This window comes from Artibeus jamaicensis, unplaced genomic scaffold (assembly GCF_021234435.1).
Source record: "Artibeus jamaicensis isolate MK-2021 breed Jamaican fruit bat unplaced genomic scaffold, CSHL_Jam_final contig_2790, whole genome shotgun sequence".
NCBI lineage: Eukaryota > Metazoa > Chordata > Mammalia > Chiroptera > Phyllostomidae > Artibeus > Artibeus jamaicensis.
In genome coordinates this window covers 608707-635582 of record NW_026521616.1, presented here as the reverse complement: position 1 = coordinate 635582, position 26876 = coordinate 608707, and the positions used below count along the sequence as shown (strand labels likewise).

Sequence of the window (26876 nt, the reverse complement as noted above, 5' to 3'; positions counted from 1 at the left end):
AACGAATGTTGCTGATACCTTGATCTCAGACTTCTAACCTCTGGAATTTTGAGAAAATAAATTTCTGTTGTTTAAGTTACCCAGTCTGTGGTACTTCGTTATGGCAGCCCTAGCAATCTAGTACAACCCTATAAAGAGTTCTAATAAATTAATCAGGAATGATGGTTATTATAATTTTTTTTAAAGCATGCTGCCTTCTTCCCTATAGGTTGGGTTTTTTTTTTAATATTCTGAGAACATTATTTCAGATTTCACTGGCTTCTCTCTTAAGGTTTGCTGGTTTATGAAGCTGTCCCATTGCCTCCTCCGTTCAGTACTCTGTCATACACATTAGTAAAGCTAATAATTCCACAGTTTCATCCTTGAGTTCACTCAGAAGAACTTCCTGATGGATACTTCTGAGTTGCTGATTTGCGTTATGGAATTGGATTATTATAAAATAAGTAATCTCTAATCCTAAAATTTAAAAACTACAGTTGTTTTTAAATACCTGGCTTCCGCCAAGATGGAGGCGTAGGTGGAAGCACTGCTCCTTCTCACACAACCAAGTTTAAAAACAACAAAGTTCTAGCAACAAAAGCACAGCCAAACCACAGAAAATTGAACTACACGGAAGTCTGACAATGAACCCTTCAGCCAAACCGGTAAGAGGGGCAGAGCCAGCAGCAGAGTGGTGTCGGGCAGGAAAGATCCATTGGAGCAACGGGGGCGCGCAACCCAGGCACGCCGGCAGCTGTAGGCAGATCCCAGGTGTGGAGAAGTGGGTGGACCCACTGAGGGCAAAAGGCGGTGGACTCACTGAGGGCTGACCAAAGTCACACAGTTGAGCGCAGATAAACTGGTGAAGGAGCGAAGCAGTGAGACAGACCGTGCAGGCCCCAGTAGCGGAAAGTGGCAGAGGGGACCGCCACTGTCCCTCTCTGACCCCGCCCCCACATACAGCGTCACAAACCAGCGACCTGGGTGGCCCTGCCCTGGTGAACACCCTGTACGTACAGGCATGAACAGATCAAAACATGGCTCAAGAACAACTCAGAGCCCCAGAGCCGATAAATCTAAGCGACCAAGAAATAGCCAAACTTTCAGATGCACAGTTCAAAACACTGGTGATCAGGATGCTCACAGAACTGGTTGATTATAGTCACAAATTAGAGGAACATATGAAGGCTAAACTAATTGAAATGAAGGGAAATGCACAGGAAACCAATAGTGATGGAGAGGAAACTGGGACTCAAATCAAAGGAGTGGACCAGAAAGAGGAAGAAAATGACCAAACAGAAAAGGATGAAGAAACAAGAATTCAAAAAAATGAGGAGAGGCTTAGGAACCTCCAGGATATCTTTAAACACTCCAACATCCAAATTATAGGGGTACCAAAAGGGGAAGAGGAAGAGCAACAAGTGGAAAACTTATTTGAACAAGTAATAAAGAAGAACTTCCTCAATCTGGCAAAGGAAATAGACTTCCAGGAAGTCCAGGAACCTCAGACAGTCCCAAAGAAGGTGGACCCAAGGAGGAACACACCAAGGCACATCATAATTACATTAGCCAAGATTAAAATGAAGGAGAGAATCCTAGAAGCAGCAAGAGATAAGGGGACAGTCACCTACAAAGGCATTCCCATCAGACTGTCAGCAGATTTCTCAAAAGAGACATTACAGGCAAGAAGGGGCTGGAAAGAAGTATTCCACGTCATGAAAACCAAAGATCTACAACCAAGATTGCTCTACCCAGCAAAAGTTTCATTTAGAATGGAAGGGCAGAGAAAGCACTTCTCAGATAAGGTCAAGTTCAAGGAGTTCATCATCACCAAGCCCTTATTATATGAAATGTTAAAGGGACTTACCTAAGAAAAATAAGATAAAAAAGATGAACAGTGAAAGGACAGCAAACTCACAGTTATTAAGAACCACACCTAAAACAAAAGCAAACTAAGAGGAGAGCTAGATCAGGAGCAAAACCATAGAAATGAAGATCACATGGAGGGTTAGCAACAGGGGAGTGGGAGGAGGAGAAGGAGGAGAAGGTACAGAAAATAAGTAGCATAAATGGTAGTTAGAAAATAGGGGGAGGGCAAGAATAGTATGGGAAATATAGAATCTAAAGAACTTGAGACACGTGGTCATAATCTAAAGGGGGGAATGGTGGGGGAGTGGTGTGCAAGGTGGAGGGGAATGAAGGGGGAAATAGAACTGTAATGACATAATAAAATATATTTTAAAAAATAATTAAAATAAAATCTTTAAAAATAAATAAATAAATAAATAAATAAATAAATAAATATCTGGACTCCTACTATATATATCACAAACAAGACTTAATTCCAGATACATTAAGGGTTTAAGTGTGAACATCAAAACATTAATCTTAGAAGAACATTTGGGAGGCTAGACCTATCAAGGACTGGAAGAGATACGTAGACCAAGAACAGAAAATGAAAGCACTATATAAGAGAAAAACAATTACATAAAAATTTGATGAATGAACACTCAAGAAATCCAGATGCTCTGAAAGGAAAGATAAATATATGGACCGCGTAAGTTTTATCTTTGGCTGAAGATAGCATTAATAGTCAATGGACAAAAAATAGATCTTAAAAAATACTTGCAGCATGACAGTTAATGCCTATAACAACTCTAAAAATTATAAAAGAGAACCTATTTTTAAGGGCAAGGAATATGAAGTGACAAGTTAACTAGATCTATATTCATTGACTTAGAGGCTCTATAGAAGACATTGAGGAAAAAATGCAGAAAGAGATGATGTTATTTGTGTAAAGGACTCAATGCCTTCTTCCCCTTCCTTGCATGTGTAAGATAAAGAACATGAAAAAGTGAACATGGAAGGGAGAAAGGAGTAATGCACATGGAAAGAGGGAAAAAATAGACACTAGCTCTTAATCCTAGACACCTCAGTGTGCCCATCTGTTAATTTTGTAGGTAAAAAAAGTGTGTAACTAAACAAATGAAACGTGTGTATGTTTTCATAAAGGTGTATACATTTGTTTACAGCAGAGAGGGGAAGCTTTGTCTTTAATACAGCTTTGCACCATTTCACTTGCTGTAACAAGCATCTGTTATTTTTATAATTAAAAAACACCAAATTTAAAAAATTTATTATACAACACCAGCAAACTAATTCTGTTTTAGTCACCTATTTACAATTGTGTTCTCCCTCTCATTTCTAGCCTTTCATATCCCTTTTAATTTGCTGCTGGAAGCACCATATCCTTTGGCTACTCACTTGGCATCTGACGTACCAATTGCTAAGCATTCCGATTCACACATTTCTGTAATATACAAGCTTTTGTAGTAGCACTTAAAAGTTTTCCATCGTGGTTTTTCTGTCACTCCCCACCTTTGTTTTATTTGTTGAATATTTCTGACCAGAAGTACATATACATTGGGACTCCTTTTGCTGAGTCTTGGGCAATCTCAAATTTGTGTTCGTTCTTTGTGTTTCTCCCAGTTTTCCAGAGCTGCTATTTCTAGTGCCTGCAGTTTGGGACCATTATCTTTCCAGAGCAGTGTTATCCAACAGAAATGTTAGACTCATTAGTAATGTCAAATTTGCTAGTAGCTACATTAAAAAGGTAAAAAGAAGCAGGTGAAATTACTTTTAATGTACTCTACTTAACCCAATATACCTAAACCATTTCAACATGTAGTCAATATTTTTTAAAAGTTTATTTATTTATGTATTTTTAAAAGAAGATTATTTATGGGGCGGGGGAGGCTGGGATGGGAAAAATAGACAAAAAACTGTACTTGAAAAATAACTAAATAAAATTAATTTTTAAAAAAAGATTATTTATTTATTTTTAGAGGGGGGAGGAGGGTAGGAGAGAAATATCAATGTGTGGTTGCCTCTTCATGCGTCCCCTGCTGGGAACTAGCCTGCAACCCAGGCATGTGCCCTGACTGGGAATCAAATTGCGATCCTCTGGTTCGCATGCCTGTGCTCAATCCACTGAGCTACACCAGCCAGGGCAAAGAGTTTATTTTTGACAGAAGGGAATGGAAAGAGAAAGAGGGAGAGAAACATCAATGCGTGGTTGCCTCTCGCAGGCCCCCTACTGGGGACCTGACCTGCAACCCAGGCATGTGCCCTGACTGGGAATCAAACCAGTGACCCTTTGGTTCTCAGACCCGCACTCAATCCACTGAGCCACAGCAGCCAGGGCCAATATTTTAAAAATAATATATTTTAAACTCTTTTTTAAAATAAAGTATTCTAAATGCAGTTGGTATATTATACCTATAACATCTTAATTTGGACTAGCCACACTTGAAGTATTCGTGTAAATAAGGTGCTGTAAGTGTTCAAAGGAAAATATTTAATTACAAACTTTTATCTCTGAATACTTGCCTTTATTGTTTCCACCTTCGACAGCTAAGCTAGATTTCCCATACAGAGGATTTAAGTGACGGGAAAATGTAGTTGTTAGTGTGGGTTGCAATCTTGACAGTCATTTACTACCTGCGGGGCACTGGGCAAATTTCATGATCTATGACTCAATTCCTTCGTCTGTAAAATGGGGATAAAATGGGAACTAGGTCTCAGGCCATTACGGCCGCAGAACCTACAAGTACGTAGGATAGACCAAGTCTAAGTAAAAACCGCTCCACTCAGTTTTCCCTTACAGACTCCCTGGCCGGCTCTTTCTAGTGGAGGCTGAGGCGCGTAGTAACTGAGGGAAACCTGAGGAGAAACTTCCAAAGGCCAGGCCACGGAGACAACTTTTCCGACAGAATGTGAGAGTGGGCCACTGGAAGCAGAAGAGATGGACTCCCCTGAGGGAGTGGTCACCTACCGGCCTCACGCCTGACAAACCTCCAATCCTCCAGCCCGCTTCAGCCGGTAGGGATCCGTCGAGGGCAAACACGTGACTGTCGGTCGGAAGGGGCGTGGCCCCAGATGGCCACGCCCGCCGCCCACTGGTCTTGATCCCCGAGCGAACGCGCCAGACTGACGCACTGAGGTTCCGCAGCCAATCCGGAAGCGTGGCGCAGTTTTGAACGTGGACGACGGGTGGAGTAGCAGTAACCTCTTAGATCTGCGAGGTGATCAGTCTGCGTTCTATGTTGAAGATGTGGCGTGTAAAAAAATTGTCGCCTTCTCCCCAACCGGTGAGCGGGAGAGCCACAAGGAGAAAGACAGCTGAGTCGAGCTTGGGGGCGGGGGTGGAGGCGTGTGGTAGTTTTTGTTGGTCCTGGCGCTTCCTCGCCTCTGGGGTAGGAGCCTCTTGCGTCCTAAGCCGCTTAGGAGGAGGGGCGGGCCGAGAGTCTGGGCTTCCTCACACTCTCCTTTCTTTCTCAGGGAAAACCAGCTATGAGAACTCCTCTCCAAGAACTTAACCTGCAGCGCGGTGCCCTCACCGGCTCTGGAAAAAAGCCTCAGACAGGCTACTCGCTGACCCCATCGCTGTGCAAACTGGGGCTGCAGGTGAGCTTCACCTAGCCAGCTTCTCCACTGGGCTGTTTGCCGAGGCCGAGAGCTCAGAGGAACTGAGGGCCACAGCTAGAACGTAATTAATAACGATAATGAAATCTTCTACCTTAGTGACATCCATTTACAGCTATTCAGGCCAACAGAGAGGTGCCCTAGGGTGATTAAAGGAAATCCACTGAGAACCTGTACCTCTATTTAGCGGTAGGATTTTATTACCTCCTCCCCCGTTCAATCTTTACAAAACTAGAGATAAATTCTCCAATATCATTTTGATTAGTAGTCTTCCTCTAACATGGGCTCACTTCTGTGGATGTCAGACAGCTGCCAGAGTGAGGCAGTACAGGGTGGAGCAAAGGTAGGTTTACAGTCATTTTATGGAAAATAATGCAATCATTAATAAATAATACAAGAATAGACTGTTTTGCATGCTCACAACAGTAAACCTACTTTTGCCCCACCCTGTATCCATTCATTCTAGTCCTTTCTTTTTCTGACAGTGAAAACTGGGTAGTTCGCCATGTTTTCCCTCTTGCTGTGGCTTCAAAAAGCTCGGGATCAAATCTGATCATAATATATAGCTACTGTACCCTTTGAAATAGGAAGATTTGCTTTTTTGATTATGATTTTGTATTTCATTAACCTGATCAAATGACTTCTCAATCTATCCTTTTTCATGCAGTCCGAATTATTTTTGGAAGGTGATGGGATACAAATAAAATAGGTTAGAGAAAGAAAGAAGAATATGTAAAGGCGGGCGACAGCCTGAGTAACAGATGTATGAGGGTAGTGACCTTTTTTAATAAATTATTTTTTATTTAAAAAAATATTTTATTTATTTACTTAATTTTAGAGAGAAGGGAAGGGAGGGAGAAAGAGAGGAGAGGAATATCGATGTGAAAGAGAAACGTTGGTCAGTTGCGTCTCTCACACCCCCAACTGGGAACCTGGCCTGCAATCCAGGCATGTGTCCCCACCTGGAATCAAACCAGCAACCTTTCCATCCGTCTGCAGGGATCCGTCAACCCACTGAGCCACACTAGCCAGGGCTCATTGGTTGCTTCTTCTATGTGCCCTGACTGGGAATTGAACCTGCAACTTTGGTGTATCAGGATGGCATGTAACCAATTGAGCTATCCAGCCAGGGCTAGTCCTTTGCCCATTTTCAAGTTGATTTGTTTGGGGTTTTTTGTTGTTGAGTTTTTAGGAGTTCTTTATATATTCTGGATATTAATCCCTTGTCAGTTTTATGATATGCAAATATTTTCTTCCTAAGATATTTTTTAATAGGATAAATAGGAACTTGATAAACAGCAAGAATTTTAAGGTGTACTTTTGCATCTAAAAGTCTTTAGTTTGTATATTTAGCTTCTGGGCTATTTAGTATTGACTAATTTATGTTTTTTATATCATATACAGTTATATCTTCTATCATGATAGTGCCATAACTTCACATTCTTTTTCTCTTAAAGATTTTATTTATTTATTTTTTAGAGAGAGGGGAAGGGGCGGAGAAAGAGAGGGAGAGTGTGGTTGCTCCTCATGTGGCCCCTACTGAGGATCTGGCCTGCAACCCACACATGTGCCCTGATTGGGAAATCAAACTGGTGACCCTTTGGTTTGCAGGCCAGCGCTCAATCCATTGAGCGACACCAGCCAGGGCTATAACGTTACATTCTGTTTTCTGATGTTATTGTGCCTGTGATCTCTTTTTGCTTTGCCTGGTAGCTCTTTGCTATCTCATTTATTTTCTACTTTTCCTTCAGTACTTTGAAAGAAAAAAAAAGCTTTTTTTACAGTTAACCTAATTTTATTCATGCTTGCCTTGGATGGGGAATAGATCACTCAGTAGAAGCATACAGTAAAAATAAAGTATGTCTTATCATGTATAACTTTTAAGCTACAGTAATGATATACCTTAATTACTTCCATTCACACAAGTCTAATATTAACAGTTTAAAAATATATAATTGAGACTTCTAGGAGCATTTTATGATATGGTATTTCCTAATTTTCTTTGTAGATAGATCAAGCACTCCCAAAATACAAATTCCTATATAATGAATGCTTTACTTAAAATGAATACTTAAGGAAATTAAGTATGTGGACAGCCTTAGGTTAACAAATCTTAGTGCCAAATGGAAAAAGTGTATTCACAAGTAAATTTCAAAAACTTTTTATAATTAAATACAGAAAATATATTGATTTGCTAAAATAAATAAGATGTGATGTTAGTAACACTTCGCTATAAAGAATGCATACCAGAACACTTATAAATGATTAATGAATCTGCAAAGAAAAATTTTTAAAAGTTAAAATGTGTGAAAGTACATTAAACATACAGCTTAACACATTTGTATAAAGCACCCATCATTGTAACCAATATTCAGGTCAGTAAATAGGACATTTGCCGACTATCAGAAGCCCTTTTTAGACTTTCTGTAAGTCTGATTCTTTCTTTCTTTTTTTTTAAAATAATTTGTCTTTCTGTCTGAAACTTATAAGATAGTTTTGTCTTCCTTGTAGCCCAGAAGTTTTATCTTTTTTGGTATTTTTTCTTGTTAATCCTGTTTAGAAGTGGTGGGCCATTTCAATATGCAAACTCAGGTCTTTCTTTACTTTAGAGAAATTTTCTCCTAATACAGGGTGGGGCAAAAGTAGGTTTACTGTTGTGAGTACACAAAACACAGAGTTTATTCTTGTATTACATTTATTAATTATTGTATTATTTTCCATATGAACAACTGTAAACCTACTTTTGCCCCAGCCTGTATTTGTTAATCAGTGTCTCATCTGTATGTGTTCTCTTTCCTCCTAGAACTTGTTTTGTTCAAATGTTAGGTATTGGTTTTTTTTTTAAATAGTAATTTCAGATTATTCTGGGTTATTTTTCTTTCTTTTTTTTTTTAAAGATTTTATTTATTTATCTTTAGAGGGGAAGGGAAGGAGAGAGGGAGAGAAACATCAATGTATGGTTGCCTGTCGTGCATCTCCTGCTGGAAACTGGCCTGCAGGGAACCAGCCTGCAACCCAGGCATGTGCCCTGACTGGGAATCGAACCGCGATTGTCTGGTTCACAGGCCTGCGCTCAATCCACTGAGCTACACCAGCCAGGGCTGTTATTTATTTATTTATTTATTTATTTATTTATTTATTTATTTATTTTAGATTGTATTGATTTATTTTTGGAGAGAGGGAGAGGGAGAGAGGGAGAGAAACATTGATGTGTGATAGATAGATCTATTGGTTGCTTCTTGCACAACCCCAACTGGGCATGTGGTCCGCAACCCAGGCATGTATGTGCCCTGACTGGGAATCCAGCCGGTGACCTTTTTGTTCACAGGCCAGCACTCAATCCACTGAGCCACACCAGCCAGGGCCACATGTTAGGTTTATTGGATTTATATTCCAATTCTCTCAGCTTTTCCCTAATATTTATTATTTTGGGGGGTACTTTTATCTTTGCTTTACAGTATTTCTTCCCTTTGATTGTCCAGGCCAGTAATTCCAGTCTGAATTCAGGCCATCCTCTTACAGTTCTTTTCACTATATATATTTTTGTTGTTTAACAGTACTATTTATTTAGTACAGACACACAGAAAGTCTGTGTGTCTGTATGTTGTACTTGATCTTTTTTTACACACTCATTTATTTTTTTGGTTCAAATTGTCACGTTTCTTCCATCAGCTGTGTTCTGTTGGTGTCTACCTTTCCTATGTTAGGATTTGTTCTTTCTCTGACTACTGCATCCACTTAAGTACATTCATATTTTCCTTTTCATGTTCACTGAGTCTCAGGACCAGCAACCCTGCAAGTGGCAGAAGGTACAGTGGTCCTTGTCCTCATGAACCAGCAGGTGGGAGCTTGTCAGTCTCTTAGGGCACCAGGTGGGACTCTCTCTGCCCTTTATTCTCCTCTCCTACAAAGGCTAGAACCCTTCACATCCAAGGGTTAAATGGTCGACCCATGTGGTTAGCATACTTTCAGCTCTTGGGGTTCAGGGAGACTAGGTTACTGGCACAGGTTGATGTTGCCCTTTTCCCTTAGGATGCATGGATCTCTGTGGGTCAAGTGCTCTCTGATGCTGGTTCCCAATTTCTCATCTGTTCTGGAAGGAAGAAAATCTTGAACCAACTCTAAATTCTAAAAGCTTGAGCCTAGGGAGCTCTCCTGCTATTCCACCTTGAAATGAGCTGGAGTTAGAATCGAAGAGGAGTGGGTTCACTTTCAAGCTACCCTCTTTCTGTGGTATAGATAAATTATCTCAGCCTTGTTTATATTGTAGGTGGGTTCACTTGGAAGGACCCAAAACAGCTTCTAGCTTTTCTTTCCCTGCTGGGTCTCTGTAGTGAGCAGCAAGGCTTAGCCAAAGTCTTATCTAAGCAGAGAAAATGAGAACTCTTCTTTTTTTTGAGTTTGGACAGTATCCAGTACCCATCATTTTATGTTAGGAACCATAGTTGACTGCCTTAATCAACTACTTATGTTTCCTCTGGCAGGAGGACAACAATAACTCATCTTTGGTGGATTTTGAAAATGCTAAGATGACAGACTCCTCCCCATCAGAACAGTTCATCCATCCTTCAGAGTGGCTAGAAACTTGTCAACGTGAATCAGATGAGCAGCCCCTACAACTGATTCCCCAAAACAACTCTACTCCTAAAACATCTGAGGAAGCAGTAGATCCACTGGACAACAATATGGTTAAAACCACAGTCTGCGTATCCTCTCCAGGAGGGCAGCAGCAAGACATTACACTTGAGGCCTATTTGAATACCAAGGCAGAGACAAACGGTTTCTCTCTAGGTGAACCTTTGAGACCAGGTGAGCTGCTGGGAAAGGAGGTGGAACCCTGCATGGAAGACGCCTTTTCAGAAGTTGTTCCTGCTGTGCTTGAGAAACTTACATTTCAGGATCTTCCATCCCATCTCTTGGAGTACCCACCAAATCCTTGTTCCGAGCAGCAGCTACAGTGCTCCAAGGAAAGCCTGACAGGCAGTAGAACTGAGGCTGTGCCTGAGGACTTGGTGTCTTCTGATAGTAATAATGCCTTCTTGCCTTCTTCCATGTTCTGTCTTCCCTCTTCAACTTCCTTAGCAGCAGATTTCCCTGTCAGTCATGTGGACTCAGGGGAGGAAATTGAAATAGTAGAGCACAGAGTTATTGAGGAAAGAGAAATGAGCTTTTCCACATTCCCTGAGGAGGCTGAGTTGGGAGATAAAGCATTTGTCTCCAATATGGAAAATATTCCATCCACATGCCTGACCCCAAATCCAGGAGAAATGGAGTCCCAGGCAGCTCCAGGCCCAGCAGTAGAAGATGCTGGTAGGATTCTCATCTCTGATGCAGAGCCTTGGATGTCCCCACTGGCCTGGCTGGAAAGAGGTTTAAATACCTCAGTCATGTTGGAAAATCTCCGCCAGAGCTTATCCCTTCCCTCTGCGCTTCGGGATGCTGCAAGTGGCACTACTCCTTTCCCTACTTGCTCGGTGGGGACTTGGTTTACTCCCCCAGCACCACCACAGGAAAAGAGTACAAACACATCCCAGACAGGCCCAGTGGGCAGCAAGGACAGTACTTCCGAGGGAGACCATCTCCTGTGGGGGTAAGTGTCCCTGTATCCTTGCTCCATTAACCTGGACCTGCCACTCCCATCCCTTCCCCTACTTTCTCATGTTCTGTTTCTGCTGTAGCCATCCTCCAGATCTGACTGCCTTATCTCGACATGACCTAGAAGATACCCTGATGAACTCTCTTGTCATTCTGGAGGGTCTCTCCCGCCATCTGCGGAATTGGAAGAGCCAGCTAACTACCCCTCACCCAGAAGTTCAGGACAGTAGCACACAGACTGACACAACTGACATCTCTCTCAGTGGGGTAAGGAGGTTACTCCCAAAGTGTGGGAGATTCCAGTGGGCCCTCTTCCTCAGAAATTAAGCTAATAAACTGCTAGAGGGTGAAAGAGACTCCTTAACCACAGATTCATCCTTAGAATATGAAAAGATGTGAATCTGGAAAATTCCTTAAAGCTGTGGGTACTCACTATACCCCTTGGGTACGTCAAGACTTTCCAAGGAAATGTAAGCAAGGAAAGCCCTAAAGGAACTGGTTTCTAGATCTTCACCTTCCAAATGTACTCTGCTAATTTTTTTGCCTTCCTATTTCCCCATTCTCAATTGCCCTTGCCCACTTTACGAAAGACACCCATATTTACTGCTATCTTGAGTCTTAGGTTGTCAAGGGATAGCAATCAAATAATAGAAAATATTTGTGTACATGCTAAGAAAGTGAATGACTGTAATAATCATATAACCTGTCATTTTTGCACACTTTTAACAAAATCAAAGGAAAACTTTTAATTATTTTAGTGGATCATTAAACATTTTCAATGAAAGTTCACTACAAGATTTTTGGCATATATCTCCGAAGGAGCTTAGAATTGGATGGCATGCCCTTCTTGCCTTGTTTCACTCTTATTCCCATTACTTATGTGAAGATTTCTCAGTGCTCACATCTAGAAGGATTGAAAGTAGGCATAAAATTGTTGCTGAACCATGTCTTATTGTAGGAATTACAGTAATCCACAGGCACATCAACTAATAAGTGGAGGGAGACTTCATTCATTTCATTAGTGGGTGATTACCAATCAAATTATTAAAGGTATGTTTGTGATTTTATGAAAATTATAACATTACAGTAATTAGTATACAATTATTAAAAATATTTCTCTACCCAAAAGAAATTTCTCCATGTAGAAGTTTGTGGTCGGAGGAATTTAAAAGAAATTTAAATTTAAATGAACTTTTGTTGTTGTAGATGTATTGGTTAATAACAGACTTTAAAGTGTAAAAATACATTAGGATAAAATTCCGTGAGCATTAGAAATACAGGTTCAAGAAGAAAAAAATGATATGAAATTTCTGACTTGTTAAAGAAGAGGTTGTTCATGTATTTGTAAGGGTATAAATAGGCATTAAGTCATTACGATGTATGTTTTTAAACCACTGGATATATTTGAGTGATTTAACAGTTCTATTTCAAACTGTCAGTACTCAATATGGTAGAAATTATAGCCTTTATAACAATTTAAACTTAAGGGCATCCAGTCTTTCAAAACTATTTCCGCAGATATGAGAGGGAAAGAATTGTAGAGGACTCCAGCTGTGACAACACAGGCTGAGGAGGGAGAGGGATGGTGTCGGGGAAGGAATTGAGAGCCTCAGTACCATGGCTGGTGAGGTTAATAGGTGGCCGCTACTAAGAAGAGATGTTCTCCAAATGCCCGAAGACATCCTTTGTGTTGAAACTATCCTCAAATAATGACTTTACCTTTTGCCCAAGTCCTGGAAACCATAGGCTTATCGTTCCTTTAGCTGCTCAGTTTCTCTCCTGTGTTTTCTTATTTTTGTATCCTTTTCTCTTGTCCTTGACCTCATTCCCTATCCCCTAGTCAGTCTTGTACCTCTTCCCCTGAAGCTTGCCAAATCCTTTTGGAGGCCACTGAAGCAGAACCAAAGAGGAGAAATGACAGCACCTTCAGCCATCCCCCTCACAGTGCCATGTCCTTGCCGCTTGACATCCTCCTTCACACTAATCTCATCGCCTGCCTGAGTGCCCAGCTCCGCGCACAGTGTGTGCGGCTTGTCCAGGGCTCATGGGGTACTCCGTGCCTTAGTGCACGACATAGGAGGGAGTGATCACTGCATTGCTGGAGAAGGGAGTGATGAACTCTAAGAGATCTGCCCCCTTAAATCCAGACTGCTGTGACGTCCTGACTGTTGTGAGGTCGTGACTGGGCACTGCTGCTCCAGCAGTCAGTTTTTTTCCACAGATGATGACTGCCTTTCAGCAGTAGTGAAGGCTCCCTGCTTTTCTCTCAGAACTTCAGCCTTTCCATAGCTCTGCTGCCTTTGAGATCGTATGTGTCTACTCTACACAGCACACTAAGATTTTTTCTGCTCCAAGATAATGAACAGAGAATAAGGAAATAAAAATGACTAATAAACATTTGAGAAGTTCACCATTACTGATGATCAGAGAAATGAAAATTGAAACAATAATGCTATTTTCTTCTGACAAAATAGCAAAGAATAAAATAGATAATGCTGGTAAGCATTGTCCTACTGACAGTAGAATATAAGATGGTTCAACTTTTTTTTTAATCCTCACCCAAGGACATGCTTATCAATTTCAGAGAGAGCGGCAGGGAGGGAGAGAAACATCAATGTGAAAAAGAAACATCGACTGGTTGCCTCTTGTACGTGCCCCGACTGGGGACCAAACCTTCAACCTAGGCTTGTGGCCTGACTGGGAATCGAACCCACAACCTTTTGGGTTCAACCTTATTATTATTATTTTTTAAGATTTTATTTATTTACCTTTAGAGGGGAAGGGAAGGAGAGAAGGAGAGAAATATCAATGTATGGTTGCCTCTCGTGGGTCCCCTGCTGGGAACTGGCCTGCAATCCAAGCATGTGTCCTGACTGGGAATCAAACTGCAATCCTTTGGTTCTCAGGCCTGCACTCAATCCATTGAGCTACACCAGTCAGGGCAGGATTCAGCCTTTTTTGAAGGACATTTAAGGACAACTCTTAAAGCAGTTCAAGCTTTTTTACCTAGTAACTTTACTTCTAGGGCTATATCCTAAGGGGAAAAATTTTGGCATAAAGATGGTAACTTTAAAACAAAAATAATGAGCCCTGGGTAGTGTGGCTCACTGGACTGAGCACTGCCATGTGAACCAAAGGTCGCAAGCAGGATTCCCAGTCAGGGCACATGCCGGGGTTGTGGGGGGGTCCCCAGTTGGGGGCATGTGAAAGGCAACCAATTGCACACACTGGTGTTTTTCTCCCTCTCTGTCTCCCTCCCTTCCCCTTTCTACAAATAAATAAAATATTTTTAAAAACCCCATAAAAATAATGAAAATATATAAAAAATAATGGTCTATTGTCCTGGCTGGTATAGCTCAGTGAAATGAGCATGGGCTGTGAACCAAAGGGTCACAGGTTCGATTCCTAATCAGGGCACATGCCTGGGTTGTGGGCCAGATCCTCAGCGGGGCCCATGCGAGAAGCAACTACACATTGATGTTTTTCTCTCTCTTTCTCCCTCTCTTCCAATCTCCAAAAATAAATAAAATCTTAAAAAAAAAATAATGGTGTATCCATAAGATGGGGTATTTTACAGTTATTTAAAATGTGTTAGTGAAAAATTCTTAACATGGGAAAATAGTTTAACATCTGTTCAAGGTTTTTAAAGAAAGGAAATTGGAGTTCAGATAACCTCTGAGAGGCTTTGAGGTGAGGTAAATTACCAGCCGAAGTTAAAAATGGATGGTGCTCCACTTTGATAGGTCCCTCTAAAGCAGATATCCCAGTTTCAGGCTATTACAATAAGAGTGAATATAAATTCAGGGCTAAATAACATTAGTATGATGAAATTAAGTAATGAAAGCAGGAACCCAAATATAAATATATATAATCTCAATTGTGGTTTTTCTTAAGCATTACTGTCTTTCTTCAAATCTGACACAATATTAAGATGCATCCCAATTTTGGTGGTGCTAAAAATGTAAAAATATAATCATCTTAAAATTTACTGACTATGGTAATTTCTTTGAAATCAGTAGTCTATACCTCCCTCCATCCCCCACTCCTGGCAGCTGGGAAATATAATATACTCACCAGTTACAGCAAATCCTGGTAGCAAAATCTCAGTTTGGAGGTAAATCAAAATCTCGAAATAGGTGTGATAGTGTTGGTTAAACATCACTGCTCTAGGTGATGAAATTGGTAATGATTCCTTTTTCCATTTTAATCATTTCTGTATTTCCAAAATGTTACAATAAACAGTATCTTTTAAGTAGGGAAAAAAGACATTTTAAAAAGGAAATTTTTACCTATCTCTGGAATTCTTTCTGACTTGGCTTCATCAAGCTATGATCTTGCTCCTACCTTTTAAAAAAACCAACTTATTTATTTATAGAGGGGAAGGGAAGAAGAGAGGAAGAGAAACATCAATGTATGGTTGCCTTTCATGCATCCCCTGCTGGGAACTGGTCTGCAACCCAAGCATGTGCCCTGACTGGGAGTTGAACCGTGATTATCTGGTTCGCAGGCCAGCAGTCAATCCACTGAGCTACACCAGCCAGGGCTATTTACTTATTTTTAGAGAGAGGGGAAGGGAAGGAGAAAGAGTGGGAGAGAAATAGCAGTGTGTGGTTGCCTCCCATGCATCCCCCTCCCGGGGACCTGGCCCGAAACCTAGGCATGTGCCCCGACTGGGAATCAGTCTGATGATCCTTTGCTTCACAGGCCCGTGCTCAATCCACTGAGCCACACCAGCCGGGCCTTGCTTCTGTTTTTAATAGGGAAGGCTCTTGTATCTCAGTGGGTGGGTGGGAAATGAGGTACTTGCGGTGCTTGCTCCCTGCGCAAAAAGAACAATGCCGTTTCTCTGGCTAGGTAAGTAAGAAACCTCAGCATCTTCGAAAGACCCAAGAGATTGGACAGACTCTGCAGCAGACCAAGAATGTTATGGTAAGTGTTGATTGATCTTATTCCACCACTGGGCCTCCTGTGAAAATCAAGAATGGAGAATCCTGGGTAGTTAGCCGATGGTGGTACTCAGTGGTGGTAATGAAGGGAGGGAGGTCTCCAAACCTTTGTTAAGAACATCTTATTGGAGCTTAAAATTGGGGTCAGTGGCTTTCCTCACCAGTGCGTCCCTGCTTATTTTATTTCCTGCTTAGTGACTTATTTGATCTAGCCTAATCATCTCCCTTTACAGCAATCATGGGTGCTGGTCTCCAAAGAGCTGGTATCCTTGCTTCACCTATCTCTGTTGTACTTAGAGGAAGATAGAACTACTGTGAATCAGGAGGTAAGCAGCATGTAGATTAAGGCAGAGGCCTCTGGTGGGACTGAAAGCCAAAAGAAGGAACCAGACACATGTCTGATTTTTATTTTGTAGTCTCAGCGTGCAGAAACCTTGGTCTCCTGCTGTTTTGACATGTTGAAGAAATTGAGGGCAAGGCTCCAGAGCCTTAAAACAGAAAGGGAGGAGGCAAAGCACAGAGAGGAAATGGCTCTCAGAAGCAAGGATGCGGTAAGATGTCAGGCTTTTGTTCCTGGATGTGAGTGGTTTCTTCCTCAGGTTCCTGTAGGAACTCAAATTCACTTGAAACAGAGATGGGTGGTCTCAGAATTTCCTGCCCTGGGGAACAACAAATTAACGATGTAGCAGACAGTATGGATTTTTGTGTTGTTTCCCTCTGTCCGCCGGGCGTGCCCTCTAAACCTCTTCCTTAAACAGGCAGAAACAGTGCTAGAGGCTTTCTGTGCACATGCCAGTCAGCGCATCAGCCAGCTGGAACAGGACCTGGCATCCATGGGAGACTTCAGAGGACTCTTGAAGGAAACCCAGACCCAACTGGTAATTTGAGGACATTTTCTTTATTGAGATCCATGCTGATACATGGGAAGATGGTCATTACCTCCCTGTTGCATTCAGAGGAAGGGGGCCCCTTCCATAGGCACTTCTTCTTGTGTAGGTAGGTCTTCATATTAATCAAGAAGAGTTGGCTCAGCAGGCAGTGAGTCTTACTTCAATCTTGCAACAGGATTGGACATCCATGCAACTGGATGTGAGTATTTGGAGCCATTATACCATTCCTTTACTCATAGGCAGCCCCATTGCTTTATGAGTGCTTGACTGACCTGCTTGCTTCTCCTGGTAGTATATAACATGGACAGCTTTGCTGAGCCGGTCTCGACAACTCACAGAAAAACTCACAGCCAAGAGCCGGCAGACCCTACAGGAACGTGATGCTGCAATTGAGGAAAAGCAGCAGGTACAAACCAGGAGTGGCAAGAGCTTAGGCCTGGTTTCCTTCTCCTTCTCTACAGAAGGCCTTTCAAATGAGTGGTATCATTAGCCTCTTACCCTAGACCTGTCTTCTTTCTACCTTGTGGGTTTGGAGACCATCCAGGTCCCTTCCCTGTAAGATGGCTTTCGGCCCAGTTGTTTCCTTTGCCCTTCAGCATCTTCAGCAACTTTTCTCCTGTTTCCACTTTTTCCTGAGGATCAACCTTATTTGCTGCAGTGTTGCTGCCCAGCATCAGGGTAGTTTGCTGTTCTGTCCAGAAAGAGAAACTGGACCAAGTCCTGGGACTCTTGATTCAGGGGGAACTATGGGAGGAAAACTGTCTTTCTTCCTAGGTTTCCAGGGAGCTGGAGCAAGTCTCTACCCAGTTACAGGACTGCAAAGGCCAAATAGAACAATTGGAGTTGGAAAACAATCGCCTGGCAACAGGTGAGTGTGCATGCATGCAAGCAGTTGTGCCCTGCTAAGGTTTGGGGTATGGTGATAGAGCAAGAAAGTGCTCTACAGCACCTGTTTAGAGCACAGGTGTGGGGAGATTCTGGCCTGGTGACCACATGGTGTCATTAGGATACTTTTGGTTTAGATCTCCAGGCTCAGCTGCAGATTTTGGCCAGCATGCAGAGTCAGCTAAAAGAGCTACAGAGTCAGCATGCCCACTGTACCCAGGACCTGGCCACGAAGGATGAGTTGCTCTGCCAGCTTACCCAGAGCAATGAAGAGCAGGCTACTCAGTGAGTTCCTGTCAGGTTATTGTGTCAGTAGGTGCACAAGATATAGGACCAATGGGATCTAATGTCTCTGGCAGATGGAAAAAGGAAGAGATGGCACTAAAACACATGCAAGCAGAGCTGCAGCAACAACATGCTGTCCTGGCCAAGGAGGTGCAGGACCTGAAGGAGACCCTGGAGGTAAGTTGGGCAGGGGAGCTGAGACTCTTACCTGAGGGTACTGAGTTGAGGTTTGAGACTGGACTAGGAAAAGCCCCTGTTCCCAGGCCTCTAACATTTCCCACTTAGATTCATCGCCCCACCCTCACCCCTTTCTCTCTCCTCTCCTTTCTTCCTTCTCCTGTCTCCCCAGTTTGCAGACCAAGAGAATCAGGTAGCTCACTTGGAGCTGGGCCAGGTTGAGTGTCAGTTGAAAACCACACTGGAAGTGCTCCGGGAGCGCAGCCTGCAGTGTGAGGATCTCAAGGACACTGTAGAGAACCTGAAGTAAGATCTCTGCCTTTCTGTGCTTTCCTTCTAAGTGCTTATCTTTCCCAGGAACTCTGTTAGAAGCTAAAGACTCCAGGAATGGAATTGTGATGGGGTCCAAGAGCCTTATTTCCCTCTTTGAATGCAGCTCTGTGTGGGATTTGGGAGAGGAGTTCAAAGAAGGTAACATAATCTCTCTGTTCCTTCCTTATTTCAGGGCTGAACTGGCTAGCACCATAGCAGAGAACGAGGAGAAAGAACTGGAGAAGAGACACCAGTATGCCCGGGAGCTCAGGGTGCTGACTAAGCAACTACAGAGCCTGACCCTCTTCCTACAGACAAAACTAAAGGAGAAGGTAAGGATCTGGGTGTTCCTTCTCTTTCCTTCCAATTGTATCTTCAAACAAAGATGGTTTCATTCCTTTCTTCCCAATCTGTATATCTCGTATTTCCTTTTCTTGTCTTACTGCATTAGTTAGAGCTTTCACTATGATGTTGAAAAGGAGTGATGAGAGGGGGCACTCTTGCTTTGTACCTGATCTTAGAGGGAAAGCTTCAAGTTTCTCACCATTAAGTATGATGTTAGCTGTAGGTGTTTTGTAGATATTCTTTATCAAGTTGAGGGCGTTCTTTTCTATTCCTAGTTTACTGAGATTTTCCCAGTTGTATCTTTATTCAGTAGAATGGTTTTCCTAAAACACTACTCTTTTTAAAGTAATATATTTTATTGATTATGCCATTACAGTTGTCCCATTTCCCCCCTTCATTCCCCTCCACCAGCACACTCCCTCCCACCCACATTCCCCCCCCTTTAGCTCATGTCCATGTGTCATAAGTTCTTTAGCTTCTATATTTCCCATACTATTCTTGCCTTCCCCCTGCCTATTTTCTACCTACCATCTATGCTACTTATTCTCTGTACCTTTTCCCCCCTTCTCCTCCCACTCCCCTATTGCTAACCCTCCATGTGATCTCCATTTCTGTGGTTCTGTTCCTGTTCTAGTTGTTTGCTTAGTTTTCCTTTTTGTTTTAGGTGTGGTTGTTAACTGATTTTGTTGTCCTTTCACTGTTCATCTTTTTTCTCTTCTTTTTCTTAGATAAGTCCCTTTAACATTTCATATAATAAGGGCTTGGTGATGATGAACTCCTTGAACTTGACCTTATCCGAGAAGCGCTTTATCTGCCCTTCCATTCTAAATGAAAGCTTTGCTGAATAGAGCAATCTTGGATGTAGGTCTTTGGATTTCATGACTTGGAATACTTCTTTCCAGCCCCTTCTTGCCTGAAAGGTCTCTTTTGAGAAATCCGCTGACAGTCTGATGGGGACTCCTTTGTAGGTGACTGTCCCCTTAGCTCTTGCTGCTTCTAGTATTCTCTCCTTCATTTTAGTTTTGGCTAAAGTAATTATGATGTGCCTTGGTGTGTTCCTCCTTGGGTCCACCTTCTTTGGGACTGTCTGAGGTTCCTGGACTTCCTGGAAGTCTATTTCCTTTGCCAGATTTGGGAAGTTCTCCTTTATCATTTGTTTAAATAAGTTTTCCACTTGTTGCTCTTCCTCTTCTCCTTCTGGTACCCCTATAATTCGGATGTTGGAATGTTTAAAGATGTCCTGGAGGTTCCTAAGCCTCTCCTTATTTTTTTGGTTTCTTGTTTCTTCATTCTTTTCTGTTTGGTTGTTTCTTTCTTCCCTCTGGTCTACTCCATTGATTTGAGTCCCAGTCTTCTTTCCATCACTCTTGGTTCCCTGTGCATTTTGCTTCATTTCACTTAGTGTAGCCTTCATTTGTTCATCTAATTTGCGACCAAAATCAACCAGTTCTGTGAGCATTTTGATCACCAGTGTTTAGAACTGTGCATCCGATAGGTTGGCTCTCTCTTCGTTATTTAAAAGTATTAGCTGTGGGACTTTGAGCTGTTCTTCCATTTAAGTCATAATTTTTTGGTCTGGTTATACCTGTTACATATGAGGGGCGGAGCCTTAGGTGTTCACCAGGGTGGAGCAACGCAGTTGCTGGGTTGTGACGCTGTATGTGGGAACAATGGCGCTTGGTTTGCTCTCTCCCGGATTTCAGTCCCCTCTGCCACTCCCCACAAGCAAATTGGGCCTTTCTGATGCTGGTTCCCGGGTGGGTGGGCTTGTGTACATTCTAGGACCCTGTGGGTCTCTCCCAACAAATTCTCCTGTGCGGCTGGGAGTCTCTGCCGGCACCTCAACCCCCACAAGTGCTTTTAGTGCTTTTAGGCTTTATTTCCTGTTGCTGGGGCCCTGGGTTGCGTGGTCAGTGTCACTGCCCGTTTTTTGCTTGGTTTATCTGTGCATGAATGTGTGACCACAATTAGCCAATCACTTTGTGCGCCTCACTGGGTCTGCTCGTTTCCTCCCTGCGTCCGTGTCTGCCAACCACCACCTTTCCCTGCTGCAACCCCTCTTTGCCGACTGCCAGCTCTGCCTCTCTTACCGGTTTGAATGAATGGTTGTCAGACTTCTGTACAGTTCAGTTTTCTGTCTGTTCTGGTTGTGTTTTTGTTTCTAAATCTTTGTTGTCCTTATTTTTGGTTGTGTGTGGAGGCACAGTGTTTCCAGTGTTTCCACCCACACCTCCATCTTGGCCAGAAGTCTTAAAACAGTACTCTTGTTCCATCTCTGTGGCTTTCAGTGACCTCTTTGACCTTCACTCAAACATTTCTTACCTTTACATTTTTTTTATTTTTATTTTTTAGAGGAAGGAAGAGAGAAACAAAGAGAGAGACATTGATTTGTTGTTCCACTTATTTATGCATTCTCTTGTATGTGCCCTCACTGGGCATTGAACCTACAACATTGGCATATTAGGATGATGCTCTAACCCAGCAGTCCCCAATACGTTTAGCACCAGGGACTGGTTTTGTGGAAGACAATTTTTCCACAGACCAGGCTGGGGGGAATGGTTTCAGGACAATTCAAGCACATTACATTCAAGCTCACCTCCTGCTGTATGGCCTGGTTCCTAAAAGGCCCAGACTGGTACTGGTCTGCGGCTCAGAGGTTGAAGACCCCTGCTCTAACCAACTGAGCTCCATATCCAGGGCTCAAACTTTTCTTTCATTGTCTCCTATCTCCCTATTATGAACACTTTATTGCAACTAGACTAGGCTGCCTATACACTATACAAATGTCCCATCTCCATTAACACCTTTTCCTTTTCTATTAAAATAGTCTGTAATTCACCTTCTTTGACATGTTCCCAGATCACATGGACTCAGTGATCTCTTGAACTTCTCTTAATTTTTCTTGGATGTCTGGTTTCTGCAACTAGACTGTGTTTAAAAGAAAGCAGAAATTTAGTTTGCTTCTTTGGCTTCTCTGCAGTGCATCCTAAATAATAAATAGTTGATATCTTTCAGAATACAGAGTTAATTAGCTTATACCACCAGGATCCTGAACTATGAAAGTGCTTATGATCTGACCCTCTTCCCTAGTATGTGCTGAGCACAAGAAATGCAAAAGAATCCGTAGTCTTGCATGGAAAACAGGAATGTGTATACTTGTCATTCTGACTTGTGATCATGTTAGAAGTCTGCATGGATGACCACTGCGTGAGCACAGAGAAAGGAGCATCAGTTCTGACTTTGAGAGTTAGGATGTCTTCTCAAAGCAGATGACCCTTGGGCAGACTTAAATCTTAGAAGTTTGTCAGGAGTGAGTGTATAGGAAGGGCCCACAAGGCAGAGGAACAGTATATGAAAGTCATAGAGGCACTGTGCATAATTTTTTTTGTAGTGTCTACCTCATAACAAGGTTTGGATGAGGTGCTGGGACTATAGGTGAACAAGGCAAGGCCCTGCTTATATTGAATGTGGCAGGAAGTTTGGGGACTGGGAAGTAGCTCTTTATAATTAGAATGTAGGCTTTTTTTGTGTGGTGAGGATTACAAGGAGACAAGGCTGGATAAGGAGGCAGGAGGCCAGATTTCGAAGGCCAGAACTAATGGCAATTATAGATGGGGCAGACAGGAGATAGTGGTTTGGATGAATCCGATACATATTTAGGAAGTAGAAGTAGTAGAACCTTGTGACCAACTCGATGTAGGAGTATGGTGGAAGAGTGAATGATGATCTCTAAATTGCTGGAAAGATGGTCACACTCCTAGAACTGGGGTTGGCAAACTTCCTATAACATGAAATGTTATAAATATTTTCAGCTTTGTGAACTATGTGGTCTCTGTCTTAACTACCCAACTTTGCCTTTGAAACTCAAGAGTAGCCATACATAGTATGTAAATGAATGGATATGGCTGTGGTCTAATAAAACTATTTACAAAAACAGGTAGCAGATCAGATTTGAGCTGCTGACAGTAATTAGCTGCCCCCTGCTCTTGGGTCATAAATTCAGGAGGGACAGATTTTTGGTGGAGTGGGACAGGGAAAATGGTGAGCTCAGCTTTATGAACACTAAATTTCAGGTGAAATATGATACATTCTGGTAGATTTTCACAGGCAGTTGAGCCTCTAGGTCTGGAAATTGGGGGAAAAATTCGGTTAAGACAAACAGAAGGAAGGGTTATCCATGTAGAAATGGATATTTTTATGGAGCTCCTGAGGCGAGGCCACCTGGGGAAAGGATTAGAGCAGGAGTATCAAACTCATTTTCACCAGGGGCCACATCAGGCTCGCGGTTGGCTTCTAAGGGCTGAATGTAATTTTATTACCGTATAACTGTAACTACTCCTTAACAGCTTGGCGCTGCCAGGTAGAAACAAGGTGCCAGAAAACAAGGTGGAGGGCCACGGCCTTGTGTTTGCCACCTGTGGATTAGAGGGTAAAGAGGGCCAAGGCTTAACCAGGAGGACCCCAACAGTTAAGGACCTGTGGGTAAAGAGAATAATCAGAAAGGTATAAGGCCTACCTATGAAGGAGAAAGAGTCATGTCCCAGACATTAAGAAAGTTTCTAAAGAACATGGTCATTGATTATCAAATAGGTCAGGTAAAATAAGAGCTGAAAAACGTCCATTGCATTTGAAAGTAAGGATGCCATTGACCCAAATAACAGAATTTTGGTGGATTAGTGTTGCAGAAGCCTTAGTATAGTGGGCTGGAGAGTCAACAGATGGTGAGAATTTTAGGCAAGAAATGGAGGTTTTTCTTTCTTTGTGGTTGAAGGGAAAGAAAAAAGGCTGTAGGTAAAGGGGGATTTAAGGTTAAGAAGAGGTTTTTTTAAAAAATTACTGTTGCTTTAGTGAGAGAAAATTAAGTTCAGGAAAAGGAAATAAGGGAGAAGTTGAAGATAGAGAAGAGAGGTAATAGAACAACATTCTAGAGGAGGTGGCTGGTGAGTATGTTGTGGTTCAGGGAAATCACTAAACCTGAAAAGCAGCTGATGTTTTGTTCTAATTTGCTTTTAGGCTGAGCCGGAGATCCTCCTAAAAAGCACAGCCTGTGTTTCTGCCCAGGAACACTCTCCGCCCTCCAACAGCACCTTCTTGGGAAACATCTTGACAGTAACAGCAGACAAAGGTTAAAGGCCCTTGGGTTTAGGGGTGGGAAAATTGTTACCCTGCTGATATCTTTAGCTGTTAAAGATGCCCACCAACAGACTTATCTCCCAGGCTTCCATTATGGTGGACCTTGACTGGGTCACCAGAGAGGCCCTCTACCATGGTTTGTTTTTGTTTTAGAGTCAGAATCAGTTCCTGTGTCCTTGCTTGGAAGTGACAAGAGTGCTTTCACCCGAGTTGCATCAATGGTTTCCTTTCAGCCTTCAGGTTAGGATGGGTTCCAGGGATTCTGCCTCATTTCTAGATCATGTAGTGATGATAAAGTTAACTAAAGCAGTGAAAAGTGCTTTGCTCTAAAAACCTCAATTCTACTCGGGCTCATTTTATTTTTGTCTTTTGGGACCTGCAGTGTTCCGGACACTCAAATCCTATGGGTAGGGAACATGGATAAGAGTTGTGGAAATAGTGACTACACACTCCTTCCTTCCAGAGCTAGAAGGCTCTACCTCTATGAGGACTTTCTCTTTCAGAGATCCCAGGCATGGAGAAGAGCCTGGAAGAAATGAGTACTACGACTCTGGAGCTTCAGAGCCTATGTTCCCTGCTGCAAGAGTCTAAAGAAGAAGCCGTCAGAGCTCTGCAGCAAAAGATGTGAGTTGAGTACAGTCTTGGTGAGAGAGCCCCTTATGTCAAGGGCCCAGCTCCTGAGAAGACAGGAATAATGCTGAATTCGTTTCTCCCCTAGTTGTGATCTGCAGGCTAGGCTGCAGGCCCAGGAAGAAGAGCATCAGGAAGCCCAGAAGGCAAAGGAAGCAGACATAGAGAAGCTGAACCAGGCCTTGTGCTTGCGCTACAAGGTGAAGGAGGGGCCTAGAAGTGGGGCGATGAAGAACTGGGGCAGCTGTACTGGCCCACTGGGAACCATTGTTTCTTCATCTCTCTAGGAATCAGGGTGTAGGGATTTTCCAACCACTGCCCTAGTTTTGCCCTTCCTGGGGTCAGATATTTTGAATGTTTGGAAATCAGCTATGGGCTGACACATCTCCCAGGCTGACCTAGAAGTCAGGAACTTTAGCAGAGCTCTTTCAACACTGGGTTGTGCCTAGCCTGACTTTAGCCCTAGAGGAAGAAGAGTGTTATCATTTGGTAGCAACCTGGGCTGAGCATGGGTCAGGTACTAAATCCTATCTCCTGGCAAAGGCTACAAAGAAGTCGGCTCTCTCAGTGCCTTCTTACCTCCATTTCCCTCACAGAATGAAAAGGAGCTCCAGGAAGTGATACAGCAGCAGAACGAGAAGATTCTAGAGCAGATTGACAAGAGTGGCGAGCTCATTGTATGTTCATCATGATGCCTGGCCCTCTGCCTTATGTGTCACTGGTAGCCAGGGTCTCATATATGGGAATTGGATCTGCTGGTCTACCTTGTTCATAGCATGGAATAAGTTTGATGGAGAGGACCTTTGAGGGCTACCAAATACCTCTCCATTTTCATCCCCAGAGTCTTAGAGAGGAGGTGACTCAGCTCACTCGCTCACTTCGGCGTGCGGAGACAGAGACGAAGGTGCTCCAAGAGACTCTGGCAGGCCAGCTGGACCCCAACTGTCAGCCCATGGCCACTAACTGGATCCAGGAGAAAGTGTGGCTCTCCCAGGAGGTGACTCAGAGATAACACAGGAGCTGGGCAGCTGGTGGGAACTGTAGGCTGTGCCCAACTGAGCTGAACATATCTCTCTACAGGTAGACAAACTAAGAGTGATGTTCCTGGAGATGAAAAATGAGAAGGCAAAACTCATGGTCAAGTTCCAAAGCCATGTAAGAATTCCCATGCCGTTGGTGGCCAGTTCTCATTACCACTAGCAAGTGCCCTGCCATAGTTTACTTTCCTCACAAGCTAAGTTTACTTTCCTCACAAGCTATACTGTTCTTTTAAGCATATGACTTATGCAACTTATTTGCTTTCTAGAGAAACATCCTGGAAGAGAATCTTCGGCGCTCTGACAAGGAGTTAAAGAAACTAGATGATATTGTTCAGCATATTTATGAGGTAAGGGGGGGGAGGGGCTTGAAATAAGGCACCTGGCATAAGGCCCTGCCCCAGGAAATACTGATGAACATAGCTCTGGTTCACAGACTGCTGGCAGCTGGGTCTGGCTCACCGTTGCAGGCTTCTGTGTGGCTATGGCTTCCGTTTTCTCCCCTCTAATTCACTGGGTGCTTCCTGGGACTGTGACTCTGAGCTGCCTTTTCTGCCTCTCTTCCCAGACTCTGCTGTCCATCCCAGAGGTTGTGAGGGGTTGCAAGGAGCTGCAGGGACTACTGGAATTTCTGAGCTAAGAAACTAAAAGCTGGATCTGTTTTACCCCTCTTTACCTGCAAAATTTTCTTACCCCAACACCAGGACCAATTGGCATAGAGCCAGCTAGGTTTAATGCTATTTAAATAAAGTATATTTAATGTATGTCTTCAGGCTCACTGAATCTTGTTTCTTGGGTGAGAGGGGATGGGTAAGGTCAGGGGAGAAGCAGCTTGGCCCACCCTGCAGCCTGGGGATATGCCACTCACCCCTTCCGCCGCCTCCAGGGCCAAAGTTGGCTGCCTTCCTCCCTTCTCTCCCTTCCCCAAATATGCTGGGCGCTGGACTGCTTGTTCCCTGGCTTACAGCCTGAGGGGTGGGTGTTGGGGACAGACAAGGCTGCATTCTCTTACTTTCTCCATCCCCCTCAGGGTAGGCCCTGGTGAATAAGGGGGTGAGGGCAGAGGAAGTCAGTTTTACTCCCTGTCCTGGACTCTGACATTGTGTTTGTGCCTCTGTGCTGCCTACCCTACCTGTTGTGACTGTTTAGGTAACTCTCCTTCACCAGACCAGGCTTAA

The 26876-nt window shown here is 43.0% G+C and overlaps 1 protein-coding gene across 3 annotated transcripts; it reads left to right on the top strand.

Moving 5' to 3' along the window:
- Positions 1-4991: 4991 nt before the first annotated feature.
- On the top strand, positions 4992-26461 carry SPAG5 (sperm associated antigen 5). Of its 3 annotated transcripts, XM_037162864.2 has the most exons (25): positions 4992-5129; positions 5320-5445; positions 9246-9272; positions 9948-11053; positions 11142-11325; positions 15913-15987; positions 16238-16330; positions 16421-16555; positions 16763-16882; positions 17001-17093; positions 17187-17300; positions 17669-17762; positions 17917-18064; positions 18139-18241; positions 18414-18547; positions 18747-18885; positions 23912-24023; positions 24185-24271; positions 24535-24655; positions 24750-24861; positions 25258-25338; positions 25503-25658; positions 25742-25816; positions 25968-26048; positions 26267-26461. In XM_037162864.2, the coding sequence occupies exons 1-25, from the start codon at positions 5082-5084 to the stop codon at positions 26336-26338; spliced, it is 3636 nt and encodes a 1211-aa protein (XP_037018759.2). In that variant the 5' UTR covers positions 4992-5081; the 3' UTR covers positions 26339-26461. The 3 variants fall into 3 exon arrangements, with proteins under 3 accessions (XP_037018759.2, XP_037018761.2, XP_053518747.1); XM_037162866.2 differs by lacking the exon at positions 9246-9272; XM_053662772.1 differs by lacking the exons at positions 5320-5445; positions 9246-9272 and having other exon boundaries at positions 26267-26459.
- The last annotated feature ends 415 nt before the right edge of the window (positions 26462-26876 follow it).